The 18,034-nt window shown below is 38.7% G+C and overlaps 1 protein-coding gene across 1 annotated transcript in view; it reads right to left on the bottom strand.

Annotated features, from left to right (window-relative positions):
- GALNT16 (polypeptide N-acetylgalactosaminyltransferase 16) overlaps window positions 1–18,034 on the bottom strand; it is a 112,810-nt gene that overhangs the window by 14,435 nt on the left and 80,341 nt on the right. The window contains exons 3-12 of the mRNA XM_051977899.1: window positions 14,756–14,854; window positions 13,027–13,094; window positions 10,868–10,933; window positions 9,986–10,107; window positions 8,869–8,956; window positions 8,204–8,288; window positions 6,922–7,025; window positions 5,159–5,285; window positions 3,342–3,434; window positions 632–715 (exon numbers count right to left, since the gene is read on the bottom strand). Coding sequence (XP_051833859.1) covers window positions 632–715; window positions 3,342–3,434; window positions 5,159–5,285; window positions 6,922–7,025; window positions 8,204–8,288; window positions 8,869–8,956; window positions 9,986–10,107; window positions 10,868–10,933; window positions 13,027–13,094; window positions 14,756–14,854 — 936 coding nt within the window. The remainder of the gene's footprint in view (window positions 1–631; window positions 716–3,341; window positions 3,435–5,158; window positions 5,286–6,921; window positions 7,026–8,203; window positions 8,289–8,868; window positions 8,957–9,985; window positions 10,108–10,867; window positions 10,934–13,026; window positions 13,095–14,755; window positions 14,855–18,034) is intronic.

The raw sequence follows: 18,034 nt of genomic DNA, 5'->3' as shown, positions 1-18,034 counted from the left end.
GAACAACAATTAAAAGAAAGAAAGAAAAAAGGAGAAAAGGAAGAAGGGAGGGGTTTGAAGAGGAGGGGAGGGGAAGGAAAAGAAGGGGAGAAGAGGAGTAAAAAACAGTCAATGAAAATAATTACCAAGAATTTTGTGAAATATTTTGTCTCTGGGCCACCCCATCTAGAAAAAAAATAATTGACTATGTGGGTGCCTGCTATGAAATAGTTAATGCTCATTTGAATATTAGAAAACCTAGAATGTTTCATTACAAATCAATCTCACAACATTTTTTATTTCTATCTCTTCTTTTCTCCAGTTTTTTACTTTTATATCACAACTTCCCCGCAGCCTTTACTCTGCTCTCTGTGTCTAGGGGCTGGTAGGGAGCTCAAGACTAAGAGCAAAGAGGCCAGCCCCCTGGGATGATATTTATGGACACAGGAAGGACTTAAAGAGGAAGGGGAAAGAAGAATGTCACTAAACATCAACCATCCCCTGATCCTTTTCTTTTCTAGGTTTCCATAAAATGATCATCCCAGACCCTATTCCAAGTAGCACAGGAGATTGCCCCATTAGCCTTCTTTTTTACAACTTATCATTAGTAGTTTATGGTCAAATATTATATAAACTGGAGAGATTTACTCACTTGAGCTCTGGATAGACATTCTCCAGGTACCACTGGAAAGACTTGCAGTTCATCTTCTTCCTCTGCTCTTCTCGGTCAGCTATACTGAAAGGAAAATTCAGTTCAGTTTGACAAGCACTTATTAGAAGTCAAAGAACAGAACTGTGGGGGGAGCAGGAAAATGTTACTCTGAAGAATAAAGGAGACCCTCATTGTTAGGAGATTGTTAGGACAAATAGGCCTAAAGTCTGAACCTACTCACTCTTGCCCTATTAAATCTGGCCTCAGATATTTACAAATCATGTGACCCTGGACAAGTCACTTAATTTATTTGCCTCATTTTCCTCATCTGTAAAATGAGGTAAAAAAGAAATAGCAAATCACTCCAGAATCTTTGCCAAGAAAACCCCAAATGGAGTTGGACCCAATTGAAATGACAGAACAACAACAAGAAGTTCATGGGATTTAGAGCTGGAATTTTCAAATCAAGGAGTTTATTTAATCCAACTCCTTGATTTGAAAAATGACAACACTGAAGCCCAGAGAGGTTGTCACACAGCTAGTATTAGAGTTCATATTGAAATCCAGGTCTCTGCAACTCTGAGATACCACTACACACGTGTCAGATTGGCTAAGATGACAGGAAAAAATAATGATGAATGTTGGAGGGGATGCAGGAAAACTGGGACATTGATGCATTGTTGGTGGAGTTGTGAACAAATCCAACCATTCTGGAGAGCAATCTGGAATTATGCCCAAACAGTTATCAAACTGTGCATAACCTTTGATCCAGCAGTGTTACTTCTGGGCTTATATCCCAAAGAGATACAAAGAGGGAAAGGGACTTGTATGTACAAAAATGTTTGTGGCAGCCCTGTTCGTAGTGGCTAGAAACTGGAAAATGAATGGCTGCCCATCACTTGGAGAATGGTTGAGTAAATTGTGGTATATGAATGTTATGGAATATTATTGTTCTGTAAGAAATGACCAGCAGGATGAATACAGAGAGGACTGGCGAGACTTACATGAACTGATGCTAAGTGAAATGGGCAGAACCTGGAGATCATTATATACCTCAACAATGATACTGTTTGAGGATGTATTCTGATGGAAGTGGATTTCTTTGACAAAGAGACCTAACTAAGTTCCAACTGATCAAAGATGGACAGAAGCAGCTACACCCAGAGAAAGAACACTGGGAAATGAATGTAAACTATTTGCATTTTTGTTTTTCTTCCCGGGTTATTTTTACCTTCTGAATCCAATTCTCCCTGTACAACAAGAGAACTGTTCAGTTCTGCAAACATATATTGTATCTAGAATATACTGCAACATATTTAACATATTTAACATTTCCAGGACTACTTGCCATCTGGGGGAGGGGGTGGAGAAAGGGTGGGGAAAAATCGGAACAGAAGTGAATGCAAGGGATAATGTTGTAAAAAAATTACCCTGGCATGGGTTCTGTCAATAAAAAGTTATTATAAAATAAAAAATAAATAAAAAAAAAGAAGTCCAGGTCTCTGAAAGATTTTTTAACTTAAATAAATTGCCAAAATAAGGTTATTTGCCTCTTTTCCTTCAATGTGATGGTACAAAAACATTTAGTTTTGAAGTTTCCATTTTATTATGATTTCCTTGTATATGCAAAGCAACACTGGCCTATTGGAAGACAAAAGTTGAGAAGAGACCAGAGATTGCAATGTGTAGGATTGTTTCTGAGTTTTTGTTATACCTAGAGCTTGGGATATAAGCCATTTGTTTGTATATTCCCTAGAGGAACTGGTACTATCTTTGTTAAGAATTATTTTTATTTATATTATTAAATATTTCCCAATGACATATAAAAATTTTTCAACAATCATTTTTTAAAAATTCAAGTTCCAAATTCTCTCCCTCTCCTCTGTCCCTTACCTACTCTTAAGAAGGTAAGCAATTTGATGTTGATTATACACATGAAATCACACAAAACATATTTTCATATGTTTTGTTGGCCACATTGGCCCTGACTATCTTAACTAAGCACTCTGATAGCTAAGAGAGGCTTTTGTATGATACTTCTTGTATGATACCTTCTACTATTCATAATCTGGACTGGATGGCCACTCCATTCCATCACTTCTATCTGTTTCAATTTCCTCAACTATAAAATGGAGATCATAACAGCAACCATCTCCCAGAATGAATGTGAGGATCTAATAAGATAATAATTTGTAAGGTATTTACCATAGTGCCTGGCACACAGTAATGTTTGTTCCCTCCCCCCTTCTCCCACAGCTCTTTTTGCTGAGTCAGACATCTTTCCTTTGTCATATGTAGCAGAGAAGAATTGCATTTTGACTATTTAAGATGAAGCTCTTTTTCCTGGATTGTTATTATTGGGGGTAACTGAAGAAGTTGTGCTAGGCCAGTTGGTTGTTTTTTTTAGTTAGTTTCAGTCATGTCCAATTCTTTGTGACCCTATTTTGGTGAATTTTCTTGGCAAAGATCCTGGAGTGATTTGCCATTTCCTTCTCCAGCTTATTTTACAGATGGAAATGAAGGCAAATAGGATTAAATGATTTGCCAGGGTTAAATTCAGGAAAAGGATGAATTTCTTGACTACAGACCCTGCACTCTATCTACTGTGCAACCTAACTGCCTTGTTGGTTGTAAGATTATTAACCTCCCCCAACCTCTTCCACAAAGGTCCCTTGCAGAATAATAAATGGACACACCATCCAAAGCTTACCTGCCGAAGGATTTTCCAATGGCAGATGGCCGGGCTTCATAGTAATATTGTTTGTATTCATCCATCCAAACCTCTGCAGTGCGCTTGGTATTCCTGAAAAAGCCAAAGAAGGTGTGAGAGAAAGACATAAATAAATACAGGAATCTGTCTGAAGGTCAGCTTTATAGGTCTTTCAAGAGCAAGGGGGACATATGCATCTGTTACTCTGTCACATCTTGGGAGTTGTCCTATCATGGGCTTGGGGTGGCAGGGGAAATAAAGTTCTTTAAAAACAAACAGGTTTTAATCATTTTGGACTTTTGATAAAATATTAAGTGCTTTAGATGGTTGGTGAATAGCCATTGGTATTTTGGATAAACTAATTTTTTTTTATAAAGTTGTCTTTCATATACATTACTAACACTACTGACTCACAATCATTAATGGCATAAGTAGAGGTGTTTTTCTGGAAGGAGGGTGGTTTTGTGGTGATCGGACCATATTGTCATGCTCAGTTTTTTTGTGACTAAGGCTTGGGTCAGAACTTGTGTCGCTGCACAGGTAGGTATTGAACCCCTGAGCAGAGTGTCTTTAAGCATGAAACTTAAAAAAAATTTTAAAATTTGGTGTTAATGGACATCCTGTCCTCCCATACATACAACACACAGGGCTCTGTGGATAAATTTCAAGGAATTACATTCCCAACTCCTATGATGTACACATATTATAGATGAAACCTCTTATATCTGTTAAGTTCCCCCATTATAATGTAATTATAATGAACTTATTACCCCCTGAACTTAATTATGTCTTTATTTCAATGTAATTAGTTTTCTTTGTAATCTTATGTATTTTATTTTATAGATTTAAAAACATTACTCTCAGAAGTGTTCCAGTGATATCACTAGACCACCAAAGGAGCCCTTGATTCCATTAAAAATTAAGAACCCTGGTCTAGACAAAGGAGTTATCTATGAATGACTAGTTGCTTATGGATCATTTTATGGGAAATGATTTGGGGAAAAACCAAATGTATCACAGGGTTAATTTGATAGTTGTGCAGGAGTGAGAGATCTAGTGAGACAGCATGTGGAGAAGGTAGAGAAATCTCACTATTGTTAAAGAAGAGAGAAAAGAACACTGTAGGGTATGCAGACAAACAACAACACAGGTGGTGCTATATGGATAGTGGATTATTCACCAGAGCAGCACCAAGGCTAAGGGAAACAACTGAATTGAATAGAACCACTGGGTTCTGGTATATATTGGATTGAACCAGCCTATATATGCTGGTTATATACAGTTATAGCCAGAATAATAGAGGAAATGTTTAAACTGGGAGGTAATTAGTCCTTTTGGGGTTTTTTCATCTCATTTCATCAATATGGTTTCCTGAGGTGAGTTAACAGGTTCTCTGTTGGTATAGAGTCATATGGTTCATGTTGCCACAGGGACCATATCAGAATTGGAAAAGTAAGTGGTGATGGACATTTTGGGCAGGTCCAGACTAGGTTTGTCTGAATTGTTTTTACTTCTAATTTCCCATCCCTAGGACTGGCAGACATAGGTAACATCTGTCATCTTCCTTGCCTTATCCCTATTTCTCCAAATGGTTGGAATGGAATGGTAACTCTGAACCTAATTCTTGCTCTACAAGCCAGGTATTACAAGAACTTATTTTTGGAAGCTGATGAGGTAATTACATGAGTAATTGTAATGAGTAAAGTACCAAGTCTTTCAAAGCAAAATGGAAAGAGAGGAATTAGAGAGAAAACTGTTAGGTTCCTTCCCCCAACCCCATCCCTCAGATCCTTTCTGCCTCTTCCCAGGGTACCTACTTTATGTATGTGAGGGCATTACCCTCAGGGAAGTCATATGGGTGTCGCTTCCTGAAGACATGGCCCACTCGGCTGCAGGGGACAATCTCTAAGCTGCCACCACACATCCACACCCGGAAAGAGAGCTCTGCAAGAGACTCAATGGTTAGTAGGAATTGGTCAGAGGATGGTAAAAGGTAAAAGGTAAGTGCACTTGATTTCCCTCCCTCCTAACTCTTATGATGTAGGAATCTCCTATATCTGTTGTCTCCCATTAGAATGTAAGCTCTTTGAGAGAAAAATGATCTATTTTTCTATTTTTCCCCAGAGCTTAGTACTAATAAAGCTTTTCACTTATTCATGTTGGATATATACTTGTGTTCAGTTTAAATCACCTATCTGTATACAAATATATGTGAAACACACATACACCCAGGATGAATATCCAAATCTGGACAAGTAACAAGGTAAGTGATGAGCAAAAGAAGAACTGTTTAAAAGGAGGGAACATTTAATCACATAGGATAACTTTGCCTCTGCATTATTTCCAGTCTCTGTCTAGGAGGCATATTCTAGACATGAGTAAGGAGGAACAAATCACCCTTGTTGGTCAGTTCCTGAGACATATAAAGTCTGATTAGCTGGGGGAAGCCACCCAAGCCACATTTTCCTTACTAATCCAGATGGCATCTCCTCAGTTGGCTCCAGATTTTCCTCTCTTCTGAGGTGGCTCCTGTTCATTGGCTGCTACTTTGATCAAAGCTCTGTATCACATCCCTTCCCATCCTTGAAAACCTCCTTTGGGGTTTCTAGTATGTTCACTCTCAAAAACACTCTACTTCCTCTCCTCACAACATTACTTAACCCTTCGCTACCTGGTTTCCAACTTTATTGAAAAGTGCTCCAAAGGTACTAATGGTGTCTTAATGGACAAATCTAATGGTCTTTTCTCAGTCCTCATCCATCTTAGGCTCTTTCCTTCACTTGCCACTGATCACCTTATTCTGGATATGCTTTTTTCTTTGGGTTTTTTAAAACATTATCCTCTCTAATATTCTCTTCCTGGCTGTCTGACTGTTCCTTCTCAGTCTTCTTTGCTGTTTCACTGCCCAATGTACTCCAAAGTTTTGTCTTGAGATCTCCACTAAAACCTCTCACTTTGTGACCTCACGAGCTATCCTGGGGGGTTTTGTTGTTGTTCAATCATTTCAGTTGTACCTGATTTTGTGACCCCATTTGGAGTTTTCTTGGCAAACATACTGGAGTGGTTTGCCATTTCTTTTCTCCAACTCATTTTACAGATGAGGAAATTGAGGCAAACAGGATTGTAACTTGCCCAGGATTACATAGTAGTAAGTGTCTGATGCTTAGATTTGACTCAGAAAGATAAGTCCTCCTGAATTCGGGTTCAGCAATCTATCCACTAAGCTATCTGACTGCTTCTATTTGCTTTTTTTCATTATTAAAACTGAAAAACTTTGGAATCAATTGTGAGACATGGGAGACTTTGGCACTGGTCCATCCATCATGGCTTAAACTCCTCAGTGAGAGAGCCTATCTCACTTTTGTATTTTTTTATTTACAGTCTTTAGAATAGCATAGCCCAGAAAAAATACTTACTAATCTTTTGATGAATTAAATGCTATGTAAATGTCAGCTATTCTAGTTGTTATTGTTATCATTCCTATATCTGAATAATGAATAATTGAATGAATGAAATAATTGAATAAATGAATGAATAAAATCTGAATAATCAATGTGGCAGAAGTTATTTTCCAACTCACCAAAATTCTCCCCACCCCAGATGTCCATTTGAGTATCGTATTTTCCCAAGTGGTTAAACCAGGCCTTGTCAATCACAAAGATCCCTCCAGCTATGACGGGTGTTCTGGGAGTAAAAGGGAAAAAGAATCCACAAAATCTGCAAAGAATCCATGAGGGTGCCTACAAAACAAGAGCACCCTCTCTCTACCCCTTTTCCCATTCAGTGATCTTTCATACAGCATCACCCACATACTAATCATCACAGCTTCCTAAAGAGGGGGGTTACTAACACACACAGCAGCTCTTTTGTCTTCACATTGCTAAAAGCTCACGTTACCTACTTATTGTCCTTTTCAAGCATTTCAACCTAACTTGGATATAGATCATTTAAAAGATAACGTTTGAAAGATGCTTTAGAGGAGCTAAGAACTCCAGCCCTGAATTTCCTGAAACTAGTGTGTCCTCACCCTGGCTGTTTTTCCACACTGCTGTGTGTTCGGAAGGAAAACCTTCCAAACCAACTCTTCATAGATCATACCCTGAAGGAGTTAAGATATTCAGCCCTGAACCTTCCAGGACTATGTCCTTATCTTCACCCTGTTTATTTTCTGCCCTGTCTGCCCCAGACCTACTTCTCATTTCCTACTTTCTACTTCTTTCTTAGAGAACTTTAATCAAATCATTACTACCATTGCCTCTAGAAAAGACACATCAATTGATGATCAATCAATGCTACATTCAAAATCCTGGTGACTTTCCAGACCAAAACATCTCCCTGGCCAATATTCCTTTGACCTCTATGTACTGTTTTTCTTTATAATAATTTTTTCTTTATAATAACCTTAAGGTGGGACAACTAGTTGGTGTAGTAGATAGAATACCAGCCCTGAAGTCAGGAGGATCTGAGTTCAAATTGGCCTCAGACACTTAACACTTCCTGGCTGTGTGACACTGTCACTTAATCCCAGTTGCCTCAGCAAATAATAATAATATCCTTAAGATAAAGGACTATATTTCATTTCTGCATCTGTAATGTCAGTGCTTAGCACAATATCTGACACATAGTAAACTTGACTTGATAAATGCTTTTTTATTCATTCATTCATTCATTCACTCCTTCCTTCCTCCTTTCCTTTTTTCCTTCTTCCTTCCCCCTATCTCCCTTCCTTCCTTCCTTTCTTTTTTTCTTTCTTTCTTTTTTCTTCCTTCCTTCCTTTCTTCTTTCTTTCCTTTCTTCCTTCCTTCCTTCCTTTTGATATCTTTGAGGCTCAAAGCCCAGAAACAAGAGAGAAGCCAACCTACCGAATTGGCTGGGTGGGATCTATTCGGGACATCTTCTGCTCTATGGGAATTTGTTCCCATTTGAAATGAAGACTCCAGTCAAATCCTGAGGAATGGACAAATAGTTAGGAAAGAAGGATGCAACAAAGCAGACACCCGACCATATATCCCTGGACTATATTCATTTCAATTTCTCTCCTGCATCAGGAACATTAATTAACTAGTAAACTATTAAGAAGCTAATATAAGGGGGGGACAAGGAGGCAAGGCACTGAGGAAATAGATAAGATTAATAAGACATGGTTCTCTCCCTCATGGATTTTACAATCTTTAAGAATGCATTTTGTAAAGTTAAAAGTGGCATAGAAGTCATCATTATTTTTACAAGAATTACTAGCAATAAGAATAATAATTAAAATAACAATTTTAAGAATAAATAAAATAACAATTTTCCCTCTCCCCAGCTTCTTGACCACTACTTACCTGTAGAGACTATAGCTTTTATCTTAGGCAATCCTTGTTAAATCAGGTCTTCAAAATTATTATACTTTTCAAAATTATTATACTCCCTATGATGAATATTACTGGGAGGTGAAGAAGTTTCTTAGGAAATCATTGGAAGGCTATCAAATCAGAGACTTCTAATTTCCATGGCTGAGGGTTCCTCCCAGGAAAACTGTACCCACCTCCCCGAAGGTCAGCAGATGCTGCCAGGTATGCAAAGTTATCCAGGCTGATGACATCAATGATGGGGCTGACCACCCGTGTGTAGTCCTGAAGAAAAACAGAGGTGGGCTAAGGAACTAAGTAAAGGGGATGGCTGCTGGGAAACAGAGACTGGACACCAAGAAAAGTGCATGGCTGGTTGGGGAAACAGAGGCTGGACACCAGCCTTCTTCAGAAAAGAGGATAGTTTCTGGGGAAAACTGCAGGACCTACATCCTACAGAAAAGCTTAGGCTGCCCATCAGAGAAAGAAAAATGCTGATGGGATTGGGAGAATGAGATCTTAAGTAAATACTTGTCAGCATAAACTATACCGAACCTGGAATGTTCATGCAAATCACCATGGGTCCCCTCTTTTTTGTTGGTATGGTCATTCCCAATATTTTTGGCAAACATGACTTTTTCTGATTCTCTTATAATCTCTCTCTGACTTTAGCACTTCTCACCATCTCCCTAACACCTATACAGATATTATTTGTCTTTCAGAACCAAAGGAACACTGTCAGTTTCACTTAGGCCAGGGCAACCCTGAAAAGAGGCAGGGGAGGTGGATGGTAGAGATAGGTGCTGTGAGAGGGGAAGGACCTCGTGAGCTCTCCCCACTTTGAGTTGGCCCCCCTAAGACAAATCTTTAGTTTCAGCTCTGTTCAAGACCAAGATCAAGTTCCATCTCCTCCATGAAGCCTTCCCTGATCATTCCTCTGCCTCCTCTGATCTTCTTCCATAGCCATGGTAGCCATTAGGGAAGGGGAAGGAGGAAAGGGGAAGGGAACAAGTATTTATTAAACTCCTACTGTGTGCCAGGCACATGCTAAATACTTTGTAAAAATTATCTCATTTGATCCTCCTAACCACTTTGGGAGGCAGGTGTTCTTATTATCACCCCCATTTTATAGAAGAGAAAACTTGGGGAAATAGAGACTAAGGGACGCACAACCAGTAATGTCAGAGGTTGGATTTGAACTTGTTTACCTGATTCTGTGCATTATGGCACTCTCTAGCTTTCTTTTTACAAGCTGTGGGGCAATTAATTGTGTATTATCTTGAGTTATCTTCTCTATCTTGCAGGTACGCTCACCTCTTTCACTCTCTGAAGCATGGGCTGAAGCCACTCACTGTTTACCTCACAGTGGCTGTCCAGGAAGGTAAGGATATCTGCTATTGCCACTTCTGCTCCTCGAACACGGGAACGGATCAACCCTGCAATTGAGGAAAGGAAGGATAGTGAGAAAGAGAGCAATTGCTAACCTCAGAACTTCTCAAGTTCATTAAAAAAGAAGACTTCTAAATCCAAAGATTTAAATGTGTTCCAGCCAGGGAATAATAGACCCATTTTCCAAAAGGAAACACTAAAGCACAGATTTGACAAAGGTTACACAATAAATTGGTGGCAGAACCAGGAGTAGAACACAGGTCCACTTGCTGAATTCCTTTTAGCTCTACCTCTGAGAACATTGCTTCTGGGTTTAAGAAGCTTTATTATTTTTTATATGCTTGAGTGTCAAAGATGGCCATTGAAATTATGAGCAAGACAAATAACTGGAAGCCAGAACTAGCTACATTTCCCTAGGAACTAGCTAAAGTTTGGCTTGCTTCAATTTCACCATGTCTCTAAAGGTTTATTGCTGGCAGAGGAGGATGCTGTCCACCCACTGACCTACACAGCCCAAAAGACACTATCAACTTTAGGACTTTATTCTGTTCCACCCTTAGCATATCCCAAATCAAAGGAGGAAGAAGCCCCAAGAGATGCTGCAAGTGGTGAGACTGAGAATGTAGCAGACATCCCACTAGGATGAGATAAGTCCTTTGGGGCTCAAGACAAAGGCAGGACCAGAAGGTCTCAGCTGAAAGTAGGCAGGCTTGTCAAATCAAAGCACAAGGATGCAGCATCAGGAGGGAAGGGCAAGGACAGATGGAGAAAGGGAAAGGGCAAGAGGTCACAGCCTGAGGGGCTCACCTTCCCGCCGATCATTGCGTAGACATTTGATTTTGGGGATCCTGGTCAGGAGCAGGCAGTCTTCAGCTATAAAGGAGTTCCAAGGGAGGACAACATAGTCACACAATGTCAAAGCATGAGCGGTAAAGACAAAGCTTTGGTAGGGTTAATGCTGGAAACATGGCAGTTTCCACACTTTCTATTCTGAAAGCTATTAATAATTTACTGATGTTCCTTTAATAAAAACCAGACTTCAGAGCACTGATGTCTCCTACATCCTTCTCACTCTTTTTGAGAAGGAAGTTTTGCGGCAGCCAGTACAGAAAATAAATGAAGAGGTTTTTCCCTTTAAATCATGATCAGATAAAGTCTTCTTATGAATAAAAATTGCTACAAAAACATTAAAGGACTCTAATTTTATTTAACCAGCATGGATTGGGTAAAGGTTCTGCAATTTAAAAGCTGCTTGAAGCAACGAGAGGTTGAGCAATTCGCTGACACACAGCCAGTGTAAGTGATTGAAAAAAAAACATGTAAAAACTTACTTGTATTCCGGTACTGTGCTAAGCAATGGAGATACAAATACAACCAAACAGTGTGGTCCCTGACCTCAAGGAGCTTACTTCCAAATAAGGGAAGATGTAGAGAAATGGTGGCCAGGGAAGAATGTTTTAGACAGGGAATGGTGGTTGAAGTCACAGAGCAAATTAATTGACATAGCCTTTGCAGGAATGTTAATGCTGATTTGATTACTGTTCCCATAGTTACAGTTGGTAAGGAGTGGGGGAGAGTATTTACACATACACATTGGGTATGGAGATGGCCAGGAAGTGAATCCATGAATCTGCAAAGTAAAGTCCAATAAGGCCCTAGGATCATTATATGTTTTAAAGGTGAGATTAGCATAGAAAATAAAATGCTGGACTTGTAGTCACAAAGACCTGAGTTTGAATACTTTTATAACTCTGGGCAAGAAATCACTTACCTTTTGTCAGCCTCAGATTTCTCATCTGTAAAATGGGGAAAATGAAGCGATTGTTGTGAGGCTCAAACCTTGAAGCTACCTGCTACTATTATTTGAGCCCCATAAATCCAAGGCCAACTCTAACCACTATTTTTTTCATGTTGTCCACCACTGTCTCTTTCTCATATTGTCTCTCCAAAAAAAGTGGATTTTTTTTAAAGAGGAGAAAAATTGAATAATATCCCCAATGGTTTAAAATAGCTTTGGAAAGGGGGGTTGGGAGGAAATTGAGGGGAGGCTGAAGCTCTGTAAATACCAGTTATAATTATTATTAATGTTAACAATAATAAATATCCTTGAAAATTCAGCAAATAAACTATATTGGAATTGGACTATTGTCATAGACAAGCTGCTCAGATATAATAATGATCCACACAAATTTAAGAATAATGTTTTCAATAGATGTCTTTATAGCAAATACTCAAAATCTTCAGACTACTTGGAATGAAAAGCCTAATGAAAGAATTTGAAGCCATCTGGGGAGAGGAAAAGGAGCATCAAATGCCTATCATTGTATCTGCCAGTAGAGGTGTTTTTCAGATGCTATCAGGGAATCTACAGAAGATGAGCTTACATCTCCAATCGTTATTCAGTTACAAAAAGCAATCATTTTATCTACCTGTGCAATGATTCACAAAACATTTAATATAAAATTATACTAGCAAAAGAGACTTATTCACAAACTGTTTCTGTCCAAAAAAAATGAGAGATTTTCTGGGCAAAAAAAATTGAAGTGGTTTTCCATTTTTACAAATGAGGAAAATGAGGCAGTTAAATGACTTGCTCAGAGTCACACAGCTAATAAGTTCCTGAGGCTGGATTTGACCCAAGTCTTCCTGCTTCTGGGCCTAGCACTCTAGTATACCACCTAGCTGCTGCTCTATTACTACGATGACAACGATGACGTTGACGACTACTACTACTACTATTACTACTACTACTACTAAATTAAGGATTCTTTGGTTCAGCGTTTTTATAGAGAGTGAAGGAACACTGGACATAAATTCTTGATGTCTCTCAAAATCCAAATGTGGCTGACTTCTCCAAGCCTCCCTTTTCAGGGACCTAACCACAATGGTATTGGCAAAAAGTGGAGGAAATTTCCCTTTCCTGAGAAAGAGGGAAGGGGCTCATTAAAAAGGAATTGGATACTTACGATCAGAACTAAAGTCATCCACTAAAATGATCTCCTGGATCAGGTTGGCAGGAGTGCGATTCAGAACACTAAAGCAGGGAGGAAGTAGAAGGGAAGGTTCTCATTAGGCATGGCTGCTCTGCTCAAGAGCTTAAAATCCTATTGTGACACTTATGATGATTCAGTGACTTTGGGCTCCTTGCACACATATTCTTATCTCCTGACTTCGTGTCTTTTCAGTGCCTGTCCCCCATGCCTGGAATATTCTCTCTCCTCATTTCAATTTCCTGGGTTCCCTGATTTCCTGCAAGTCCCGACTAAAATTCCATCTTCTACAAGAAGCTTTTCCAAATCCCCTTCACTACTACTAGTACCGTCCTTCTGTTGATTATTTCCAATCTTCCAATTTCCAATCCAATATGTTATATATACAAACATATATTATATATATGTATATATGTTATATACATTGTTGTACGTAGTTGATTGTATTATCTCTCTCAGAAGATTGTGAGTTCCTTGAGGATAGGAACTGTTATTTACCTTGCTTTGAATTCCCATTGCTTAGCACAGTACCTGGTACACCGTAGGTGCTTAATAAATGCTTGTTGATCTTTTAAAGATCTCCAAATGTTTTTCTCTGTGTTAGAATATCTGTCTATCCCAATGACATAGATCCTGGCCAATGAAAGTTTGGCCTCTGAATATTTACTGGGCTCTGCCTTTTTTCAGGTCCTTTCCTAAGGAGCTAAGAAATCTTCTGGGAAAGCATTTCTTTTTTTTTTTTTTAATTTTTATTTAATAATTACTTTATATTGACAGAATCCATGCCAGGGTAATTTTTTTACAACATTATCCCTTGCACTCGTTTCTGTTCTGATTTTTCCCCTCCCTCCCTCCACCCCCTCCCCTAGATGGCAAGCAGTCCTATATATGTTAGATATGTTGCAGTATATCCTAGATACAATATATGTTTGCAGAACCCAACAGTTCTCTTGTTGCATAGGGAGAATTGGATTCAGAAGGTAAAAATAACCCGGGAAGAAAAACAAAAATGCAGATAGTTCACATTCGTTTCCCAGTGTTCTTTCTTTGGGTGTAGCTGCTTCTGTCCGTCATTTATCAATTGAAACTCAGTTAGGTCTCTTTGTCAAAGAAATCCATTTCCATCAAAATATGTCCTCATACAATATCGTTGTCGAAGTATATAATGATCTCCTGGTTCTGCTCATTTCACTTAGTATCAGTTCATGTAAGTCTCACCAGTCCTCTCTGTATTCATCCTGCTGGTCATTTCTTACAGAACAATAATATTCCATAACATGGGAAAGCATTTCAATGTATAATGGTCAAGAGCCCTGCTAACTGTTACTCTATAGCATGAACTCATGATCTTACCATTAATAAATTATTTCAATCCCTGAGATCCCCTCAGATCCTGACTCCTGTACATTTTACCTTGGTAAACTGACCATGATCTCCACTTAATGGTTTTCCTTTTGTGTATCTTAACCTTAAACTGTGCTTTGACTCTTACCCTTGATATTTCATGACCTCCCACCCAATCACCCACAATTGGTAGGCTTCATATAGACTGGTTATATCTCAGTCTCTCTGACCTAGCTAGTTTCCCAGAGGTCCTGAATGTTCTAAATATTGGTTGTTTTTGTTTGTTTGGGGAGGTGTTCTACCAGTGTGGGATCACATACAGGTGTAGTAGATGGCAGTTTCTATTCTCCAAGATCCCTACCTCTTCACTGTTCGCAGAAGGGTAGATCGGGCTTCATTATGAAAAGTAATAACAATGCTGGTAGCCGGTAGGTCTGAGGCATAGTGTACAGATGTACATCTGCAAAGGAAATAAATTCAAAGTGCAGAATAAAGTTTATGGGAACAAATCACACAAAAGTAGACATGGCAATACAGGAATCCAGACCATAACCCCAATGTGTTTAGATGTACCACTCAGAACACACAATGAAAAACAAATGTAGATACATAAACCAGGATTCCTTCCTCCTTCTCTCCCTTCTTTTCTCACTCTCTCTCTGTCTCTCTCTCTCTGTCTCTCTCTCTGTCTCTCTCTCTCCCCCTTTCTTTCAGAGGTTATTCACAGCACAATCCCTCTCTTATTGCCATGGAGTTTTTGATATGCCCTATTTTCCTACCTGACCCACTTGACCCTTCTGGTCACTCCATGAGTCATCATAATAATGCCAGTCTTAATGAGAATATCTAACTGGCTTTGCCCATGGCAGCTTTAAGATAAACTGGTCCTCCAGCTTTAGTCTCCTCGTACCTAGAATTATTTTCTACCATACCTGACTACAAATTGGGATTCCTTAAAGGGGCATGGGACAGTAGGCTAGATTTAATGATCCCCAAGAATCTCTCGTTCTTTTCCATTTCCTCCAAAGCAGAGATCATCTTTTGCCTGTCTTTGAACAGCTTAACTCAGTGCCTAGTACATAGTAGGCATTTAATAAATGCTTACTGACTGACTGATTTTACAAAAGATTTTTAAACCAAAAAAATCTTTATATCCTTTTAAAAAGTTTCTCTACCCTCGCCCTCATTGAAACTTGGTGGTATAGGTAAGATAGGAACTGTGAGTAGATATTTGAACATCTGCATCTCTTCCTCCTTACAAATTTACCATGGCCTTTCCATCCTTCAGTGATATTTTATTTAGGTAGTGATTTATTAGCAATAGGAATAGGAACACATGTTGTTTTGAGGTTTTCCCAGCATTTAAATATATTTTCTCATGTGAGTCTCATAACTATTGTTGGATAATTGCTACAGTACTACAGTACAGTATAGTACAGTACTATAGATATCGCCATTCTATAGAAGAGAAAACCAAAAAGATCAGGTTAAATAACTTACCTATGATTACATAGCTAGTAAATTTGAATCTAAGCCTTCTTTACTTCAGATCTAGCACAGCACATTACTTCCCAGTGTTGGAGTAAGTGAGATATAGGGTAACAACACAAGTACAAAGTATTCCTGAATATACTTTCTTAAAAGCTAGAAACACAGTTCCATCTGAGTTCTACCTAGGAAGCCTCAGCCCTGGACACTCTGAAAAGCCCACTCCTCTTTCATGCTGTCTTCCAAAAGGAATTCCTGGCTTTCCCACTTACATTCTGGCCTACCTCTACTGACCCTCAAAGATACCAGGTTTTTACTCCTCCTTAATGTCAAGGAGAACAAAAACTATTTTGCCTTTCTGTCCCTCATTGTGGTTTTTTTTCTTTTTTCAGTAGCTGCATTTACTTTCTCATTAGACCAATGAGGCAACCACTGCTATATCTTTATGGCCATTTTTATTACAATTGCTTTATGACTATTCCGAGCACTGACTATTTTTTCATTACAGCATTTATTACAGTGACAGAAACTTATTATAACAATTTTTGAGCTCATTTTCTACATTAAAAAACAGCCTGAGCCAGGAAGGCAGGAGTGGCTTTCCAGCATATTAGTCCCAGAGGACAAATCCTGGGTCCCTTTAAAATTATTCTCCTCCACCTTCCTCATCTCCTTTGCAGAACTGTGTGTGTGGTGTATGTAATGTAAGGTTTTTTCCTTATGTTTTGCTGGGTTTTTTGTCTTCTTCCTTTTCTTGTCCTTATAAAAATTGTTCGTAAAATTCTTTTGTGACCCAGATTCTTGAGTTATAAATTCTTTTGTTAGAAGCAAAAGTTCTTAACTTTTTTGTGTCATGAACCTTTCTATGAAGTCTGGTGAAGTCCATGAATTCTTTATCAGAAGAATGTTTTAAATTAATAAAATAAAATATACAGGATTATAGAGGAAACCAATCATATGGAAATGTTATGATCAGTATGTTAAAAAATAAGTTTATGAACTCCAAGGTAAGAGCTCTTGGTTATAAGGAATGGCTTTCTGGAAGGGAGGAAGGGCAGTGATATGGAAGGACAAATAAAAGATATCAATAATAATGTATTTTTAAAAATAATTCTCTCTGAAGGGATGAAAGATAATTAGGAGCACAAGAGGGAAACTCTGAATGATGTTTATGTGGAGAGTTGTTTGTGCCAAAAAACACAGCAATTCATGAATTGTGATGGAGTGGAAAAATTCAATCTGTCTTCCTAACAACAAAGCTACCAATTAGGGAGCAGATATAAAAAGGAAGAAACAGAGAACAACAAGTAATGGTTTGATAGAGGAGAAATATTGTTCAGAGTTAACATTCCAATGTTTTCAGTCTACTGACTGTCTTTACTGAGTTCACTCATCTGTTTCCACTATCATGATGGGAAGATGCTGAAATAGTGGTCCATTTTTAAATTCCATCCACAAAGGTTCTGACTCTCCCCTTAGTGGGTATATCTTATGTGGGTATAGAAGAATTAAAGATTTACCCCTCCCCCATATTACTTCTCCCTGAATTTCTTTTGAGGTGCAACCATCTTTGAGGACAGATGGTCTTCCTACAACCCTACATTTAAAACACTTTCTCAATCCCCAACATCATAGGGACATGACTAAGTCTATCTTGGTAGTATTTTTCCCTTACTCACTTGGGTTAAAACTTTTTTCTGTACCAAGTAATGAATTTTGGGCCAACATATAACCTCTCTAAGCCTCAGTTTCCTTACCTAAAAAATGAAGAGATTGTGCTGGATTACTCAATGGGTCCTTCCACCTATGATCTTATCCAATGATTATCAGCTACCAAATGAGTGAGGATGAGAGGATAGGCAACTGAGAAAAAGAATGGAAGTTAGGAGGGGTTCTGAGAATATGGAGAAAATGTCCTGGACCATGGGGGAGGAAATGGAAATGGATGAGATAATTATTGTTCATTTGCTTCAGCCATGTCCAACTCTTCATGACTCCCTATGGGTTGTATCCCAGGGAATAGGGCTGACTGGGTACCTGGCATTCCCTATCCTTCCTTGCCTGGCCCTGAACTAACAGGTGTGGTGATAATAAATGACCTCGATCTCCTTGACCTCTTGCTCAAGTTGAATGAGTCAGTTATGAGAAAAGA

This window comes from Antechinus flavipes, chromosome 2, assembly GCF_016432865.1.
Source record: "Antechinus flavipes isolate AdamAnt ecotype Samford, QLD, Australia chromosome 2, AdamAnt_v2, whole genome shotgun sequence".
In the NCBI taxonomy this organism is placed as follows: Eukaryota; Metazoa; Chordata; class Mammalia; order Dasyuromorphia; family Dasyuridae; genus Antechinus; species Antechinus flavipes.
This window is presented reverse-complemented; position numbering and strand designations above follow the sequence as displayed.